General features: G+C 54.4%; 1 protein-coding gene across 1 annotated transcript in view; it reads left to right on the forward strand.

The window, feature by feature from the left end:
- LOC311311684 (E3 ubiquitin-protein ligase SMURF2) overlaps positions 1-20,000 on the forward strand; it is a gene marked incomplete at its 5' end in the record, with an annotated part of 40,729 nt that overhangs the window by 18,116 nt on the left and 2,613 nt on the right. The window contains 8 exons of the mRNA XM_084441438.1: positions 1,738-1,822; positions 2,774-2,932; positions 8,360-8,416; positions 15,454-15,667; positions 17,677-17,780; positions 18,029-18,143; positions 18,647-18,825; positions 19,174-19,311. Coding sequence (XP_084297564.1) covers positions 1,738-1,822; positions 2,774-2,932; positions 8,360-8,416; positions 15,454-15,667; positions 17,677-17,780; positions 18,029-18,143; positions 18,647-18,825; positions 19,174-19,311 — 1,051 coding nt within the window. The remainder of the gene's footprint in view (positions 1-1,737; positions 1,823-2,773; positions 2,933-8,359; positions 8,417-15,453; positions 15,668-17,676; positions 17,781-18,028; positions 18,144-18,646; positions 18,826-19,173; positions 19,312-20,000) is intronic.

The raw sequence follows: 20,000 nt of genomic DNA on the forward strand, positions 1-20,000 counted from the left end.
ACCGACAGATATACCCTGACACACACACACACACACCGCACCACACACACTCGCGCAGGCAGAGGGACAGAGAGAGAGACACATCATACACTCTCACTCTTGTTTGGTTATTCTGCTCAATCTGGAAGGTTTGAACCGAGATGCACACACATACACACACACGCACACACACGCAGTGTTGTTTGAGGTCAAATTAATTAGTAGCCTGGTCGTGTCCATTCCTAGAAAGGGCGATACCAGCAAAGATACCAGCAAAGGGCCTCCTTATCAGCGTGAGAGAGAGTGAGAGAGAGAGAGACTCACACACACACACACACACACACACACACTGCAACGCTCCTGTTGCTTCGACCCCAAACCCTCCTCCCTTCTTCCCTCCTGTCTTCCCACAATACCACATCATGACAGCTGCCGTCAGCGCTGGCTGTGTGCTCCCAAGGCCCCCATCCCTCTCTCCTCTCCTCTCCTCTCCTCTCCTCTCCTCTCCTCTCCTCTCCTCTCCTCTCCTCTCCTCTCCTCTCCTCTCCTCTCCTCTCCTCTCCTCTCCTCTCCTCTCCTCTCCTCTCCTCTCCTCTCCCCTCCTCTCCCCTCCTCTTCTCTCCTCCCCTCCTCTCCCCTCCTCTCCCCCCCTCTCCTCTCTCTTGTGTTTGCAAACAGAGCTCCAGAGTGTTCTGGCAGCGCAGAGTGATATTCCCACAGACGAGGGAGGGAGGGAGGTAGAGAGGGAAGGATGGATGGAGGGAGGGAGAGAGGGAGGGAAGAGAGGGGCCGCGTTATAGCCAGGGTTTTACTTGTGTACAATTTTTTTATCCGCCTCCCACATTTGCACCTGTGCTAATTTATTGCGCCTCACTTAACGTTGGCGAGGCCTCCGTCGTAAACTAAGAATTGGCTCTTAATTGACCGAGCCGGATGACTGCAGGCTGGATAAATACAAGTAAAAGAATAGCACATGCTGTTTACGTTGGGTAGATAAGTGCTGCTCTTTATTAGAGACATGTAGATATCGCACCGGAACAATGTTCTAGAACATTCCAGTACGGTGACGGTTGTACAGCGGACATTCATACCAAGTCACTAGAGGCGCCCTAGCGTTGGGGTCAGCTCTCATCCACTAAACGCAGTCGCGCGGACCGGCTGCCGTGACTGGTCGGTCTGTGAGGGAAGCCGGGGAGTCAGGGCGGGGCCTGGCGCCTGCTGGACCCGGGCCCCCTCTGCGTGCCCACGGCCCTGGGCAGGGTGAGTCACTGGGTCAGCGAGGGCATTTCAGAGTGCCTGACTCTCATTTTCCCCCTCTGTCAACTCTGACCAGTCAGGTGTGGCCCAGAGTCTTAAGAAGGAAGGGAGAGAAATGGAGAGAGAGAGAGAAAGAGGGACAGAGAGAGCGCGAGAGAGAGAGAGAGAGAGGGAGGGAGAGAGAGAGGGAGAGAGACGGGTGGGAAATGTGTTGAGTGGTGCCAGTAGTAGGAAGTTGGGTTCAGTAGTGATGAATGAGCAGGGCTAGGCTGCACACACACACACACACACACAACACAAAACACACACGCGCAGACATGCGCACAAACACACCCAGTCATACACCCAGTCCTCCCCTTCCCCTTCCCAACGTACACCTTGTCGCCGCCAACACACACACCCTAATTCACTTCCCTCTGTTTGACTTGAAGCTATCCAGACACACACACACACACACACACGTTCGCCTCAACGTTTCTCGTCTCTCCCTTATGTTTCCAGAGCAGAGAACCACGCAGCAGGGCCAGGTGTACTTCCTCCACACCCAGACCGGCGTCAGCACGTGGCACGACCCTCGGGTGCCCAGGTACGACCCCCCCCCCCCCCCACACACACACACACACACACACCGCGCCGCACGCAGTCGCTCACATTCGCCACTCGTTCTCTCCTGCTAACCCTCACGGCTCACGGTACAGTATGTGTGTGCGTTCACTCAAGATCTTGGCAGCCGCTGGGCGGAGCCGCCCGGCCCGCTCACAGGCGCTTTCGGGGCAGCCGTGCCTCATCGGCGAGCTCTCGACAGCCCCGGAGCACGGCCCGGAGAACGCGCGCGTGCGACGCGAGACCCCGCGTCACGTTACAGAGCTGGCCGCTGTCTCTGCGTTCCGACCGTTCCGCTGCCCCCCCCCCCCAAAAAAAAATAAATGAGCGCGTCGATCTCTGGGGTCCGGGGTGGGGTCGCTTTGGGCAGCGGTCCCGGGGCGACACCCCATGTCGCGGTGCGTCGTCTATGGGCGGTTAGGGCGCCCCCGTTTTGCGTTCCCGAGACGGGGGCTGGGTTAAAGCAGCGAGGAATGCAGCACTTCAGGAGAAAGAGAGAGAGAGAGAGAGCGAGAGAGAGAGCAAGAGCAAGAAAGAGAAGTGTAGTCCAGGAATTATGAAGAGTAGTTTCTCAGATGTCCTGTAATCGATTCAGCTGTTTGGTGAAGATGGTTTTTGAGAGCATTTGCCCTCATTGACATAGAAGAAGTAAATAAGTGACACTTATGCAAAGCTGACTTGACAAGATTCGCCAACTGAAGTAGGCCAACAAATGTATACAGACGTTTGTTCCGAGCAAAATTTCGACACTCAAAAGGATAATGTTTATTGATCGCATTGCCTCCGAGTAATTTTTCCATCTTATGAGTAATTTTCATGTATTCGTATTGCAAATGAGTGACGTTCGCATACGGAAGATGAGTGAGTTTGGGTCAGTTTTAGCTGACATGGCCCCCCCCCACACCCCTCCTCCTCCTCCCCCTCCCTCTCCCAGGGACCTGAGTAACGTGAACTGTGAGGAGCTGGGCCCCTTGCCCCCGGGCTGGGAGATCAGGAACACCGCCACCGGCCGGGTCTACTTCGTGGACCACAACAACCGAACCACGCAGTTCACCGACCCGCGCCTCTCCGCCAACCTCCACCTGGTGCTCAAGTGAGTCCCCGCCGTCGGTCCGCCTGTGTACCCCGGGAATCACGCGAGCTCCTCGGGTTGGACAGCAGTGTGACGCCGAGGTCTCTGGACAGACCTGCTGCATGTTAGACTCACCCAGGGGACATTAGACTGTCAGACTCACCCAGGGGACATTACTCACCCAGGAGACATTAGACTGTCAGACTCACCCAGGGGACATTAGACTGTTAGACTCACCCAGGAGACATTACTCACCCAGGAGACATTAGACTGTCAGACTCACCCAGGGGACATTAGACTGTCAGACTCACCCAGGGGACATTACTCACCCAGGAGACATTAGACTGTTAGACTCACCCAGGGGACATTAGACTGTTAGACTCACCCAGGAGACATTACTCACCCAGGAGACATTAGACTGTCAGACTCACCCAGGGGACATTAGACTGTCAGACTCACCCAGGGGACATTACTCACCCAGGAGACATTAGACTGTTAGACTCACCCAGGGGACATTAGACTGTTAGACTCACCCAGGAGACATTACTCACCCAGGAGACATTAGACTGTCAGACTCACCCAGGGGACATTAGACTCACCCAGGGGACATTAGACTGTCAGACTCACCCAGGGGACATTACTCACCCAGGAGACATTAGACGGTCAGACTCACCCAGGAGACATTAGACTGTCAGACTCACCCAGAGGACATTAGACTGTCAGACTCACCCAGGAGACATTAGACTGTTAGACTCACCCAGGGGACATTAGACTGTCAGACTCACCCAGGAGACATTAGACTGTTCGACTCACCCAGAGGACATTAGACTGTCAGACTCACCCAGGGGACATTAGACTGTCAGACTCACCCAGGGGACATTAGACTGTTAGACTCACCCAGGGGACATTAGACTGTTAGACTCACCCAGGGGACATTAGACTGTCAGACTCACCCAGGAGACATTAGACTGTCAGACTCACCCAGGGGACATTAGACTGTCAGACTCACCCAGAGGACATTAGACTGTTAGACTCACCCAGGAGACATTAGACTGTTAGACTCACCCAGGGGACATTAGACTGTCGGACTCACCCAGGAGACATTAGACTGTTAGACTCACCCAGGGGACATTAGACTGTCAGACTCACCCAGAGGACATTAGACTGTTAGACTCACCCAGGAGACATTAGACTGTTAGACTCACCCAGGGGACATTAGACTGTTAGACTCACCCAGGAGACATTAGACTGTTCGACTCACCCAGCAGACATTAGACTGTCAGACTCACCCAGGGGACATTAGACTGTTAGTCTCACCCAGGGGACATTAGACTGTTAGACTCACCCAGGAGACATTAGACTGTTGGACTCACCCAGGGGACATTAGACTGTTAGACTCACCCAGAGGACATTAGACTGTCAGACTCACCCAGAGGACATTAGACTGTCAGACTCACCCAGGGGACATTAGACTGTTAGACTCACCCAGAGGACATTAGACTGTCAGACTCACCCAGAGGACATTAGACTGTCAGACTCACCCAGAGGACATTAGACTGTTAGACTCACCCAGGAGACATTAGACTGTTAGACTCACCCAGGGGACATTAGACTATCAGACTCACCCAGGGGACATTAGACTGTTAGACTCACCCAGGGGACATTAGACTGTTAGACTCACCCAGGGGACATTACTCACCCAGGAGACATTAGACTGTCAGACTCACCCAGGGGACATTAGACTGTTAGACTCACCCAGAGGACATTAGACTGTCAGACTCACCCAGGGGACATTAGACTGTTAGACTCACCCAGGGGACATTAGACTGTCAGACTCACCCAGGAGACATTAGACTGTTAGACTCACCCAGGGGACATTAGACTGTCAGACTCACCCAGGAGACATTAGACTGTTACTCACCCAGGAGACATTAGACTGTTAGACTCACCCAGGGGACATTAGACTGTTCGACTCACCCAGGGGACATTAGACTGTTACTCACCCAGGAGACATTAGACTGTTAGACTCACCCAGGGGACATTAGACTGTCAGACTCACCCAGGGGACATTAGACTGTCAGACTCACCCAGAGGACATTAGACTGTCAGACTCACCCAGAGGACATTAGACTGTTAGACTCACCCAGGAGACATTAGACTGTTAGACTCACCCAGGGGACATTAGACTGTCAGACTCACCCAGAGGACATTAGACTGTTAGACTCACCCAGAGGACATTAGACTGTTAGACTCACCCAGGGGACATTAGACTGTCAGACTCACCCAGGGGACATTAGACTGTTAGACTCACCCAGGGGACATTAGACTGTTAGACTCACCCAGGGGACATTAGACTGTTGGACTCACCCAGGAGACATTAGACTGTTAGACTCACCCAGGAGACATTAGACTGTTAGACTCACCCAGGAGACATTAGACTGTTAGACTCACCCAGGAGACATTAGACTGTTAGACTCACCCAGGGGACATTAGACTGTTAGACTCCCCCAGGGGACATTAGACTGTTAGACTCACCGAGGGGACATTACTCACCCAGGAGACATTAGACTGTCAGACTCACCCAGGGGACATTAGACTGTTAGACTCACCCAGGGGACATTAGACTGTTAGACTCACCCAGGGGACATTAGACTGTTAGACTCACCGAGGGGACATTACTCACCCAGGAGACATTAGACTGTCAGACTCACCCAGGGGACATTAGACTGTTAGACTCACCCAGGGGACATTAGACTGTCAGACTCACCCAGGGGACATTAGACTGTTAGACTCACCCAGGGGACATTAGACTGTTAGACTCACCCAGGGGACATTAGACTGTCAGACTCACCCAGGGGACATTAGACTGTTAGACTCACCGAGGGGACATTACTCACCCAGGAGACATTAGACTGTCAGACTCACCCAGGGGACATTACTCACCCAGAGGACATTAGACTGTTAGACTCACCCAGGGGACATTAGACTGTCAGACTCACCCAGGGGACATTAGACTGCAGACTCACCCAGGAGACATTAGACTGTTAGACTCACCCAGAGGACATTAGACTGCCAGACTCACCCAGAGGACATTAGACTGTTAGACTCACCCAGAGGACATTAGACTGTCAGACTCACCCAGAGGACATTAGACTGTCAGACTCACCCAGAGGACATTAGACTGTTGGACTCACCCAGAGGACATTAGACTGCCAGACTCACCCAGAGGACATTAGACTGTTAGACTCACCCAGAGGACATTAGACTGTCAGACTCACCCAGAGGACATTAGACTGTCAGACTCACCCAGGGGACATTAGACTGTTAGACTCACCCAGAGGACATTAGACTGTCAGACTCACCCAGGAGACATTAGACTGTTAGACTCACCCAGAGGACATTAGACTGTTAGACTCACCCAGAGGACATTAGACTGTTAGACTCACCCAGGGGACATTAGACTGTCAGACTCACCCAGGGGACATTAGACTGTTAGACTCACCCAGGGGATATTAGACTGTTAGACTCACCCAGAGGACATTAGACTGTTAGACTCACCCAGAGGACATTAGACTGTCAGACTCACCCAGGGGACATTAGACTGTTAGACTCACCCAGGGGACATTAGACTGTTGGACTCACCCAGGAGACATTAGACTGTTAGACTCACCCAGGGGACATTAGACTGTCAGACTCACCCAGGAGACATTAGACTGTCAGACTCACCCAGGGGACATTAGACTGTCAGACTCACCCAGAGGACATTAGACTGTTAGACTCACCTAGGGGACATTAGACTGTCAGACTCACCCAGAGGACATTAGACTGTTAGACTCCCCCAGGGGACATTAGACTGTTAGACTCACCCAGAGGACATTAGACTGTTAGACTCACCCAGGAGACATTAGACTGTTCGACTCACCCAGAGGACATTAGACTGTTAGACTCACCCAGAGGACATTAGACTGTAAGACTCACCCAGGGGACATTAGACTGTTAGACTCACCCAGGGGACATTAGACTGTCAGACTCACCCAGGGGACATTAGACTGTTAGACTCACCCAGGAGACATTAGACTGTTAGACTCACCCAGGGGATATTAGACTGTCAGACTCACCCAGGGGACATTAGACTGTTAGACTCACCCAGGGGACATTAGACTGTTAGACTCACCCAGGAGACATTAGACTGTTAGACTCACCCAGAGGACATTAGACTGTTAGACTCCCCCAGGGGACATTAGACTGTTAGACTCCCCCAGGGGACATTAGACTGTTAGACTCACCCAGGGGACATTAGACTGTTGGACTCACCCAGGAGACATTAGACTGTTAGACTCACCCAGGAGACATTAGACTGTTAGACTCACCCAGGGGACATTAGACTGTTAGACTCACCCAGGAGACATTAGACTGTTAGACTCACCCAGAGGACATTAGACTGTTAGACTCACCCAGAGGACATTAGACTGTTGGACTCACCCAGGGGACATTAGACTGTTAGACTCACCCAGGGGACATTAGACTGTTGGACTCACCCAGGAGACATTAGACTGTTAGACTCACCCAGGAGACATTAGACTGTTAGACTCACCCAGGAGACATTAGACTGTTAGACTCACCCAGGGGACATTAGACTGTTAGACTCACCCAGGAGACATTAGACTGTTAGACTCACCCAGGAGATATTAGACTGTTAGACTCACCCAGGGGACATTAGACTGTTAGATCAGGGGGAGTTGTCCTTCTCTGGCAGTCTTTTCTGTGAAAGTGGGGATGAGATTGCAGAAAGTGGACTATTTCATTCCTGAGTTGTTGTTGCTTTTGTAGGGTCAATAATAATCTTCAGGGTCACAGTAAAACTTTCTAGCGTTGTAAATATCCAGGTGGGTTATGTTACAATACAGTTATAAAAGCCTTTGCTTTACTACATCTAATAACATCTGTGTCTCTGCTATTTGATGCCCATATACAGATATTTTGGACCGTATTTTTTTCCCTTACCGTTTCTGTTTTTGTCTCTCCACTGTTTTCTCCCTTTTTTTTCTCACCTCATCTCCTCTTCTCTCTCTCCTCGCCCTCCTCCCCTGTTCTGTCCTCTCCTCTCTCTCTCTCTATCTCTCTCTCTCTCTCTCTCTCCTCCTCTGTCCTCTTCTCTCTCTCTCTCTCTCTCCCTCTCTCTCCTCTTCTGTTCTTTCCTCTTCTCTCTCTCTCTCTCCTCCTCTGTTCTGTCCTCCTCTTCTCTCTCTCTCTCTCTCTCCTCCTCTGTCCTCTCCTCTTCTCTCTCTCCTCCTCTGTTCTGTCCTCTCCTCTTCTCTCTCTCTCTCTCCCTCCTCCTCTGTTCTGTCCTCTTCTCTCTCTCTCTCTCTCTCTCTCTCTCTCTCTCTCTCCTCCTCTGTCCTCTCCCCTTCTCTTCTCTCTCTCTCTCTCTCCTCCCCTTCTCCTCAGCAGCCCCAGTCCAAACGGTTCCCGTGTGGCTATGGAGAGCCAGAACACTAACCTCAGGTAACCCTCTCATATGTACACACACACACACCCACCCACGCACACCCACACACACAAACACACACACACACTTGCGCCAACACCAACGCACAGTCCGCATTGCAAAACATTAGCGCCCCTCCGAAGGTTAAGCGCCAGGACGCCCCCTCGGCCCGGCTGCACGTGCGCGGCCGACCTCAGCGGCCTTTCGACTCGGCGGCGCTCGCCGTGCACGTGAACGAAGAACATGCTGACTGTAGTCGTACCAGGGAATGTTCAGTCAGTCAGTCAGTGTGTGTGTATGAGTGTGCACCCTCCACGTGTTTATCATTCCGTTTTCGCAAACCACACACACACACACACACACTGCTGTCGGCGTGCTGCCTCAGCTGAACCTCAGGTAATGGCATGCAATGAAAGGGCCCCCGCATCAACTCTGGCCTAGAGCAGCCCCTCGGAGGAATAGCTAATGGGTATCAGATGCTAGTTAGCGTTAGCCTGCTAGCCAACAAGCTTAAGCGAAAGAATGCAGCCTATTCAGATAGCGGCGTCGCCTAGCGTTCTCCCGGCTAGCCAGCTAGCGTGCTAGCCCGGTGAGCGTGGGCCCCCGGTATGTCCTCTCTCCTCCTAGCAGCTGTTCAAACAGCGTCCGCCTCCCCAGAGCCTCAGCGGAACAGTGCGTTTAGCACGGTACCAGCTACCCACGCTGCTTTGCACATGAAACGCATGGAGACACATTGGAGGTGGATGAGGAGCAGGTGAAGTTTTTTTTTTTCTTCTGGTGAGCCCAGGCGCTAAAGGACTTTTGGCTGAGACACTGACACAAAGCTTTGGTTTATTCTCCCCACTAAAAGAATGCGGACCCCCCCCCCCCCCAATCCTCATTTTTCAATAAAGATTCTTGGTGAAAAAAGGCTTCCAATAACAGCGGCTGGCACGTTAGGCGTGTTTGTGAAATCAACATCTGGCCATCCGGACAAATAGCATCCATGTGTGCGCGTTGGTTCGAACGGCCTCCGGTCATGTTCCTCTGCTGAACATTGTTGCCGGTCGAGATTTTGGCGTCGTTAGCGGCTCTTCCTCGCGAGGGAACGGACCGAGGCAAAGCTGGAGAACCGGAGAACGCAGCCTTTAGACCCCTCTCCATCATAGCTCAGCGCCAGTCAGGACCGCGGCTTCGTTTCGGCTGAGCGACCTGCATTCGGGGGGCGGCTACACGACGGCAGCCTCCCCCCCCCCCCCCGCTCGAATGATTCACGCTCCGCCATGCGTGACTCTGTTGACTTTCGAGCGCTACGTGTAGCTATGTGACCGCGCTCGGATAGCAGCTCAGATAAAGCACCTGCGCGCACCGTAGCATGCAGGGCTCGCTCCTTCTTATCAAAGATGGCCGCCGGCCCGGAGAACCACAGAAATCCGACCCTCTGGGTAATCGCACGCTTCATTTAAACGGCGTTTCACCTCCCGCCTTAGTGCTACCCCTCCGAAAACAGGATTTCTGTACGGCCTCGGGCACACGCTCAGTGGGTTCTACGGGGGGGTGTGTTACGGGCTGTCGGCAGAACAGGAACGTATTGTTTGATTGTTTACGGTTCCTGAGACAGAACAACAAAACAGTCGTCACTGACCGACGACGGGCGCGTAAACAGGGCAGATCAAGGCCAGATGGGGGCCGAGGGGACGGGGCCGCTCGTCTTGACGGGGATGTCCGCACCGACCGGGAGGTGAGAGGTCCCTCTGGGATAAGGGACAGGAAGCAGGGGAAGGTGTGTGTGTGCGTGTGCGCGCGCGTGTGTGCGTGCGTGCGTGCGAGCATGTGAAAGGCATGCGCGTAAGAGAAAATAAAAGGCTCGTCTGCGTCTTGACGGAATGCGTGCTCTTCAAAGAATGCGTGTGTATAATTTTCATCCATAATGTGTGTGTGTGTGGGGGACCCTCCCTGCTATGCTGCACCCCCCCCCCCACACACACACACACAGACACACACACACACACTCCCCCAGCTCCAGTAACACCCAACAGCTCCGGCCCATCCCAGACAGAGGAACGAACCTCCGCTGGAAAAGATATCAGCCTCCCCGCCGGCCGGGCCTCGCCACATCTGGCTTTCATCAGGCCCGGCGGATTTCAGAGTATTTCGCCCAACACCCCCGAGCACCGCGACACACAGCGCCTGAGAAATGGGTCTCGCCGCTCGGCTCCGCAACGCGCCCGCCAGGGTTTGCGTTGAGAGGGAGGGAGAGAGGAGAGGGTGGGGGAGAGAGGGAGAGAGACCGTCTAGGGTCAGCGCTAGGGGCACGTTGTCTCACAGTGGGAGGCTTATGGAGGAACACTGTGTGTTTTCTTAAGACTTCCTGTTTGGTGTTTGTCAGAGTAAAGGAGAGCGTCTGACTCCGGGACTCTCTGGCTTTATACGATTCTGAGGATTCGCTTCACACCAGTGATGGTGGAAAGAGGTCCGTCTTGAGAGGAAAGAATGCATACCAGACAGACGGAGAGAGAGAGAGAGAGAGAGAGAGGGGAGGGAGAGAGGAATGTGAGATTTACGTCCCGGAGTTGAGTCTGCCGTGGTGCGAGGTGTCTCTCTCTCTCTCTTTCTCTCTCTCTCTCTCTCTCTCTGTCTAGCTCTCTCCTCTTCTCTCTCTCCTCTCTCTTTCTCTGTCTTTCCCTCATCCTTCTCTTTCGCCTCTTTCATCTCTCCCGTGATGATGCATTCAACCTGCAAGGCCACTTTTCCCTCCTCCACCCTTCTCTCCTTTTCTCTCTCTCTCTTTCTCTCTCTCAACCTCTCTCTCTCTCTCTCTCTGCCAAGTCTAGTCACCAGGAAATGAAGGGATCGAGGGTTCCTGTAAGGTTGCCGTCGTGGAGGGAGAGAGAGAGGGAGGAAGAGAGGGAGAGAGAGAGAGGACTGGGGGGGGGGGGGGGGGGACGAGCGATTGGAGAGAGCACAGTGGATGACGGCGCGTTGGAGCGGTCCATCGTTCACGGTGATTCAAACGCCACATGGCCGGGCCGGCCGGGCCAGACGATTGTCACCAGCGGCGTGAGGAGGAGGCGGGTCCACCTGGTGTTTTTGGGCGCGGTTTATATGTTGGTCAAAGGCGGGGTTTGTATGTTCGACTACATAGCACTGTCGCCTCAAAGCAAGAAGGGTCCTGGGTTCGATTCCTGCTTGGGACGCTGTCAGCCCCGGGGGGGGCGAGTTCTCCCCTGGGTGGACTGGTACCCAGGCGGGGTATCCCCCGGGCCTTTCTGTGCGGACTTTGCATGTTCTCCCCACGTTCGCAAGGGAGAAACTTTCCCCCTTAACGAACCCAATACGAAAAACACGCGGAACAACTGATTGCTGACACTGCCCGTCCCTGACGAAGACGGACGGGAGCACTTGGTTCGGACCCCCGGGCGTCCCCCCACGCTGCCTACTGCCTGCTCCCAGCTGCCCCCGGGGGAAGGACGACGGGATGGGTTAAGAGCAGGAGAAGCATCGGCGACCCTGATGTGCGTGCGCGCGTCTTCAAACTGTGTCGCCACCCATTGCCCACGTGCGTTGGCGTCCTTCTTTATTACGACTAATAAAGAATGTTTGTTTTGTTTAACTGGCGGACCAGCAGGTGACCTCAGACCGGTTATTACCTTATAAATAAATGTATATTTCTGATGCGTTATACCTGAGGTAATTTTAGGCAGCGGTTTATATTCTGCGGTAGGCTCCCCCTTTCCCAGAATGTGGGGAGTATTTCTGTAGCCTCGCGTCAGAGTTTGCGCAGGTATTTGAAGTGAGGCTGGACTGACATCTTTTATATTCGCTGGTTTTGGGGAATCCCTCCCAGGTAGTATAAAAGCGAATGGATGAACAGAGACAGATAAATCTCTATTTACAGTCAGTCAGTGCCTGTCTTATAGTTTCTCGGTGCCGTAGCCGTATTAAAGGTGTTTGCAGACGGGCCCTCGCAGCCTAAATGCTTATAAAAGTCTTGTGGGCCGGTGAGCAGACAGCGTTATATTGTCGGTGTCTGAGCGTGTGTGTAGGGGCGCTCTGTGAGAGCCTGTGTGTGTGAGACAGTGCAGCAAGCCGCAGGCTAGTGAAAGCTGCCTTTGTAGGGCCTGTGTGTGTGCGTGTGAGTGCGTGTGCGTGTGTGTGTGTGTGTGTGCGCCCTCCTCCTCACCACGTCCTCCGGGGGTTCTTCTCCATAGGGGCAGCTCCCCTCCTTTCCTGGTGTGCGATTGGCAGGTGAGGGGTGTGAGTGCACCGCAGGGACACACACACACACACACACACACACCCACACTCCTCATTGTGGGGGGAGTCTGGACGCCCCCCCCCCCCAAACCCCCCGCTGTTCACACTAAGTGCAGAAGGCCAGGGAGCGTGGCAGGATACTCCCAGCACCACCCCGCCGCCCATAAAGGGCCTTTTGATTCGCCGGGACGGGGAGACCTCGCCGCGGCCCTCTGCCCCCCCCCCCCCCCACCTCTCCCCTTCCCACCCGGCCGAGCGGTGCCAGCTTCTGAAGAAGCCCCCGCAACAGAGCGGTGGAGCCCATCACGAGCGCTCCGGTTCACGGAGTTCTAGTCCTTGGCGAGGCCCCGGGGCCGGCCTCCTGCCTCCCATCTCGCCTCTCCTCCGTCTCTCCTCTTTCTTTTTTGCACTCCTTTTCTCTCTCTTTTTTTTTTTCTTAAAACCTAGAATAACAATAATAAAATTCTGGGCTCCCATATTGAATTTGAAAGTTTGTCTTTCTCCCCGACGGTCGTATTTCATCAAAGCTGTCACAGGGAGAGAGAGAAAAAAAAAAGGAACCCTTCGCCGGTGCGTTCGCTCGGGCGCCGGCGTGCGCCCCCCTCGCCCGGGCGACCTTCTGCTGCGCTTGTACTTCTATATTTACAAGCGGAACATGCCGAGGTCGTCCCGTTCGGGAAACCGGAGACGGCGAAAAACGTCGAAACGTATTTCTAATTACACCGTGCCCCCGTCCGGAAACGAAAAAAAGCGGGCTCAAATGATGCTTTATTATATGGTTCAAAGGGCTTCCCAGCCAAGAGAAACTCATTCCATTCTGTTTAAGGGCCCCCCTCCTTCCAAAAGTGGTTTTTCGGGGCCCAGTAGGGCTGGAGTCTTACCCTCTCTATGACATGGCGGGGGCCTCGACGCCTGCCAATAAAACAAATAGCAGCCGAGTTGATTATACGGGGCCACGCCGGCAGAACACTCAGCCCGTTTAGGTTGGAAACCCAAATATAACACGCCCCCCCCCCCCCCGAAACAGAGGCCCGAGAAGTATGCCGTGTGTGTCCGCGTTTGTGTGTGTGGTGTGTATAAGCCTGCGGGTGGTGATCCTCAGCTCGGCCCCCCTCCCTCTGACGGCGCACAGGATCCGACCTCTTGGTGACTCAGCGTGTTTCGCTGCAGTACGTCTCCACGCCCCCCCGCCCCCCCCAGACCCAGACGGCCAAGACAGACGCTTCTCACATCCAGCCTAGCGACCCGCCAGCTCAGCGTCTCCCAGCGCGACCCCCCCCCCCCGCCCTTCCGATGGGCGAGGGGGCGGAGCCGTGTTTTTACGAGGCCCACCCAAGCGTGCCAGGCTGCGGGCACCCCCAGAGCCGGCGGCGGCGAGCGACTCCAGACGCGGTTAGTTAGTCACGGCGGGGAGGGGGGTCACGGAGTCACGGCGCCAGGGCTGTTGAGGCTCGGGGAAGGGAAGTGGAGGTGTGTCACGGTGGCGAGGGCCGCTTGTTTGAGCGCTCTGCCAGCGTGGAGGGAGGGAGGGAGAGGGAGGGAGAGGGAGGGAGAGGGAGGGAGGGAGGGAGAGACCAGACCGCAGCCTCTTGAGCTGGCTAGGTGTGAGCCAGGAGCGCCGACCTCAGACCACTCTTCTTTGTGTGTGTCTCTCTCCCTCTCTCTCCCTGCGGACTGGGGTAATGCCAGCTCGATGCCCAGACGGGGGTCCCGGGCAAACCAGGGATCTGGAGCAGATGGACTCGGGGCTTTGAGCCCTGTTTGGTCGAGAGCGAGGAGGAGAGGACAGGGTTTGGGGGTTGGGGGGGATTTTTCTAGAAAGTTCCAGACCGGTGTTTAAAGGCTATTTGAGATGTAGTGGGGGTCCCTCCTAGGTTTCCTATAAGAATCCTCTTGAACTCAGACGACCTCTCGTTTCTAGCGGGTTACTTGCGCGGCTCACACACAAACACACACACACAAACACAAACACACACACACCTCTCCTTCTTACGCAGTCACCCCCCCCCTAGCCTGGTACGACCATCCCGTTCTCGCGAGCTCACATTCTGTTTCACTAACGCAGAACGGTCTGGCCTTCCCCTCCTCCAGAGCGATCCAGACCATACCAGGCCAATCAGGGACTGCGTTTTAACTGCTGTCCCGCCCCACAGTGGAAAGCAGCCCCTAATTGGCTTGTGTCCCTGCCGCTCGCTAAACAAACATGGCGGCTCCCGAAGCAACGAGTGGTAACGTTAACGTTAAAAGAATAAACGCAGCTATAAGTGCAGTTATTGCAGAAATAGACTTAATCACAACACTTAAAGAAGAACAAGAGTATGCACTAGCGGAGTTTCTCGGTGGAAAGGTTTTTGCCGTTCTTTGCCGTTCTTCCGACTGGATTTGGCAAAAGTTTGCTGAATGCTCATTGGCTGAAGGTGTTTGTCTGTGAAGGCAAGTACCCCCTCCCACATAATCGCTCTCTATGGGGCGAAGGCCAGACCGATATTGTGGAGCGAAGCAGTGAGCTCGCTAGATCGGGATGGTCACGCCAGGCTACCCCCCCCCACTGGATAAGTCATGGAAGAGAGCGACCGTCAACGGAACACATTCAACAGACTGGCGACAACCGGTCGGCTAACTCTCCCTCTCTCTCTCCCCCCTCTCTCTCTCTCCCTCTCCCTCCCTCCTCCCCTCTCTCCCCCTCTCTCTTCCTCCCTCCCCCTCTCTCCCTCTCCCTCCCTCCTCCCCTCCCCCCCTCTCTCTCCCTTTCCCTCCCTCCCTCCCTCCCCCCCTCTCTCCCTCCCTCTCCCTCCCCCCCTCCCTCCCCTTCCCTCAGTCGCCCCCCCCAGCTGAAGGAGCAGCAGCAGCAGGGCCCCCCCCAGCAGGCGCTGTCCCCCGCCCAGCTGCCCGAGGAGGCCGAGTGTCTGACCGTGCCCAAGTACAAGCGGGACCTGGTGCAGAAGCTGAAGATCCTGCGGCAGGAGCTGTCCCAGCAGCAGCCCCAGGCCGGCCACTGCCGCATCGAGGTCTGCCGCGAGGAGATCTTCGAGGTAACGAGCGCCCCGCCCCTCGCACGCACCCAACCCCTCCCCGAAAACGCAGAGACGCGGCCCTAAGGGATGTACGCGCCCACACACACGCGCACACACACACACACACACACACAGTGTATACACATACACACACACGCGCACATACACATACATACTGTCCCACAGGGGTACGCACACGCACACACACACACATACACACACACACACACACACACACACACACACAGTGTTGCCCTGTCCCACCGGGCTACACACACACACACACACACACACATCCTGGAGTGTGTTGAGAGACCCAGAGGCTACTGATGGTGCAGTTAGATGCATTAGAGCTCCAGACGGGATTGGTGAAATGTTCTGAATAATGAATTGAATTGAACTAGACGATAATGGCTTCTTGTGCAGCTAGTGTTCTTCACTAGCATTTTGAACGAGGGTACAGGAGGAGACTTGAATCCACGTAAGCGTTTCAATGGACATTCTACCCATGCCCTGTATGCGTGAGAAATAAACCCGCTTGCACGTGTGCACACACACACACACACACACACACACACACACACACACACACACACACATGCAGCGTGAATGTAAATATTGCACACTCATAAAACTCAGTAACAAACACATAAACATGAAGATAAATAAACTATACATACATAGGAAAGATGCAAACACGAAGCCAGGCACGCACACACACACGGCCGTGCACACCCACACCCACACACACACACACACACACACACATATAGGCTTTACTGCCATACTTTCACCCATTTACGGTCTGCTCAAGCTAAGGCCTGGGGCTCCGGCTCCCACTGCCCAGAATCGCTTTACGATTTCTCAGTAAAGACCGAGCGAGAAAGGCCCTCAAAACACCACAAACCCCCCCCTCTTTCTCCCGTCCTCTCCTTCTCATTCTCTCTCTCTCTCTCTCCCTCCCTCTCTCTCTCTCTCCCTCCTTCGCAATCATCTGTTCTTCCAAAGCAAGGCATTCTTTCTGGATGATTTCAGCAGTTAAATGGAGAGAGGGAGGAGGAGGAGGGGGAGGAAAGAGAGAGAGAGAGAGAGATAGAGAGAGGGAGAGAGAGAGCAGCAGTGGCTAGTTTCACAGGGGCCAGACATAACTTCATAACTCCTGCGGTACAAAGTTGAGCAACGAGAAAAATATGACTTCATCCTCCTCGCGACGTGACAGCTGTGCAGGAGAGAAGGGAGGGGAGACCAAGGGTAGAGAAAAAAAACAAGGTCCCGGGGACCAATGACATCGTTCACCACCGACCCCGCCAGCCAACCGGCGGGCTTGAATTCCTTTACGCAAAGCAGTGGCCTTTCACTCCTTTCCTCTCTTCTACTCCTCTCCCCCTCTCCTCTCCTCCTCCTCTCCCCCTCTCCTCTCCTCTCCTCTCCTCCTCCTCTCCCAGTTGCAGAGCTGCTGTTGCCGTGGCAGGCAGAGTGTTTGCAATGGCCGCCTCTCTGGCCCCTGATAGAGGACAGACAGAGAAGGGGCCTTACGTAATGTAAAGGGAGCTCACATGCACACACACACACACACTCTCTCATAGGCATACACACACGCACTTAGCATATAAACATACAGACAAAGGCCTACGCTCTCTCTGCATATTGTACACACACACACACACACACACACACACACACACACACACACTCGTGCCCAGGCTTAGGTCACTGTGTTTGGTACATTCCTGCTAGCCTGTCCCAGGCACCGGTAGGGCCTGGTCTACCAGGAGAGGGTGATGAGAGGGAAAGAGAGAGGGAGAGAGGGAGGGAGAGAGGGAGGGGCTGTAGAGAGAAATGCAGGTGTTGAGTATTCTAACGGGGAACACCCCTCTCTCTAAGCCCCATGCAAATCCCCTCTGCCCTCGACAGCAGCGGAGCGCCAACACGTCATCCGCTAGGAGCGGCGAACGCCGTTTAAAAAAACAGGCTCTCGACCACAGACGTCTGTCTCTAAAACGGCCGTGCGTGTGTGTGTGTTCCAGGAGTCGTACCGCCAGGTGATGAAGATGCGTCCCAAGGACCTGTGGAAGAGACTGATGGTGAAGTTCAGAGGGGAGGAGGGGCTAGACTACGGAGGGGTGGCCAGGTACACGAATCAAACGCCCTTAAAGAAGCCCCCCACGTTAAACAGAGCTCTGGCGCAGATGTCTGACATGGTCGTCGATACAGATGAAGATGCTAGGTTTTTACCAACAAGGTGTGTGTGTGTGTGTGTGTGTGTGTGTGTGTGTGTGTGTGTGTGTGTGTGTGTGTGTGTGTGTGTGTGTGTGTGTGTGTGTGTGTGTGTGTGTGTGTGTGTGTGTGTGTGTGTGTGTGTGTGTGTGTGTGTTCTAGGGAGTGGCTTTACCTGCTGTCCCACGAGATGCTGAACCCTTACTACGGCCTGTTCCAGTACTCCAGAGACGACATCTACACCCTGCAGATCAACCCTGACTCCGCTGTCAACCCGGTGAGGGAGGGAGGGAGGGAGGGGGGGGGAGAGGGAGGGAGGGAGGGGGGGGAGGGAGGGAGGGAGGGAGGGGGGTGGGGGGGGGGGGGGGGGAGAGGGAGGGAGGGGGGGGAGGGAGGGAGGGAGGGAGGGGGGGGGGAAGGGAGAGAGGAGGGAGGGAGGGGGGGGGGGGGGGAAGGGGAGAGAGAGGGAGGGAGGGGGAGGGAGGGAGGGAGTGGGGGGGAAGGGAGAGAGGGAGGGAGGGAGGGAGAGAGAGGAGAAGAAAGAGAGGGAAGGAGAGAGAGAGGAGTGACGAAGAGAGACGCAATGAGCCTGAGCAAGAATAACAGAGAGAGATTCACGGAGGGAAAATGCCGTGCGTAAACACAACGTATATCACAACACATATTTCTCTCGCCGGCACGCAAACACGCCGACGGAGGCCGCGACCCCCGACGGACAGGAGCGTTCGTCTGACGTGTCTCCCTTCCTCTCCTCCTCCTCCTCCTCCTCCCTCTCTCCAGGAGCACCTGTCGTATTTCCACTTCGTGGGGCGCATCATGGGCATGGCGGTGTTCCACGGCCACTACATCGACGGGGGCTTCACCCTGCCCTTCTACAAGCAGCTGCTGGGCAAGCCCATCACCCTGGACGACATGGAGTCAGTCGACCCCGACCTGCACAACAGCCTGGTCTGGATCCTGTAAGGACACACACACACACACACACACACACACACACACGAACAGACACACACACACGAACAGACACACACACACACACGTTCAGATCAGATTAAACACGTATACAGAACGGATAAATATACTGAAAACAGTAACAGATGCATGGAAAACATGTAGGCACACACACACACACACACACACACACACACACACACACACACGCATTTCACCTCGCAGTGGAAAATACCCTCACTGTAGAGAACAAGTCACCGAACCAGAGCAGAAAAAAAAATCCCCCAAAAATCCCAGGACCGTTCCCGTTTGTGGCCCCACCCTCTTGTTGACCATGCCCTCCTCTCCGTCGTCAGGGACAACGACATCACGGGCGTGCTGGACCACACCTTCTGCGTGGAGCACAACGCCTACGGGGAGATCATCCAGCACGAGCTCAAACCCAACGGCAAGAGTGTCCCCGTCACCGAGGACACTAAGAAGGAGTATGTGAGGTACGAGCGCACACACACACACACACACACATATATATACATACATACATGCATGCACGCGCACACACACACACACACACACACACACACACCAAGAAGAATTATGTCAGGTACGAACACACACACACATACATACACACACACATACACGCACGCACGCACACACACACACACACACACACACACACACCAAGAAGAATTATGTCAGGTACACACACACACACCAAGGAGAATTATGTCAGGTACACACACACACACCAAGGAGAATTATGTCAGGTACACACACCAAGGAGAATTATGTCAGGTACACACACATCAAGAAGAATTATGTCAGGTACGCACACATGCGCATACACACACACACACACCAAGAGGGAGTATGTCAGGTACAGGACGACAGGATCACGTACACACACACACACACACACACACACCAAGAAGGAGATATGTCAGGTACACGCCGCGCGTTTGCACACACACACACACACACACACACACACACACACACACTCACTCACAAACACAGCTTTGGAACATAGTTCTTACCTGTGTCACTCCTCAGAACAGTGTGTGTGTGTGTGTGGGTATGCTTATGTTGTGAGTCACCGTCTCGATATGAGTGAGCTTGAGTGAACTTGACTGAATATGAGTGAACACCGTTGTATTGACACCCTACCAACACACACACA

This window comes from Borostomias antarcticus (genome assembly GCF_949987555.1).
Source record: "Borostomias antarcticus genome assembly, chromosome: 7".
Taxonomy (NCBI): Eukaryota; Metazoa; Chordata; class Actinopteri; order Stomiiformes; family Stomiidae; genus Borostomias; species Borostomias antarcticus.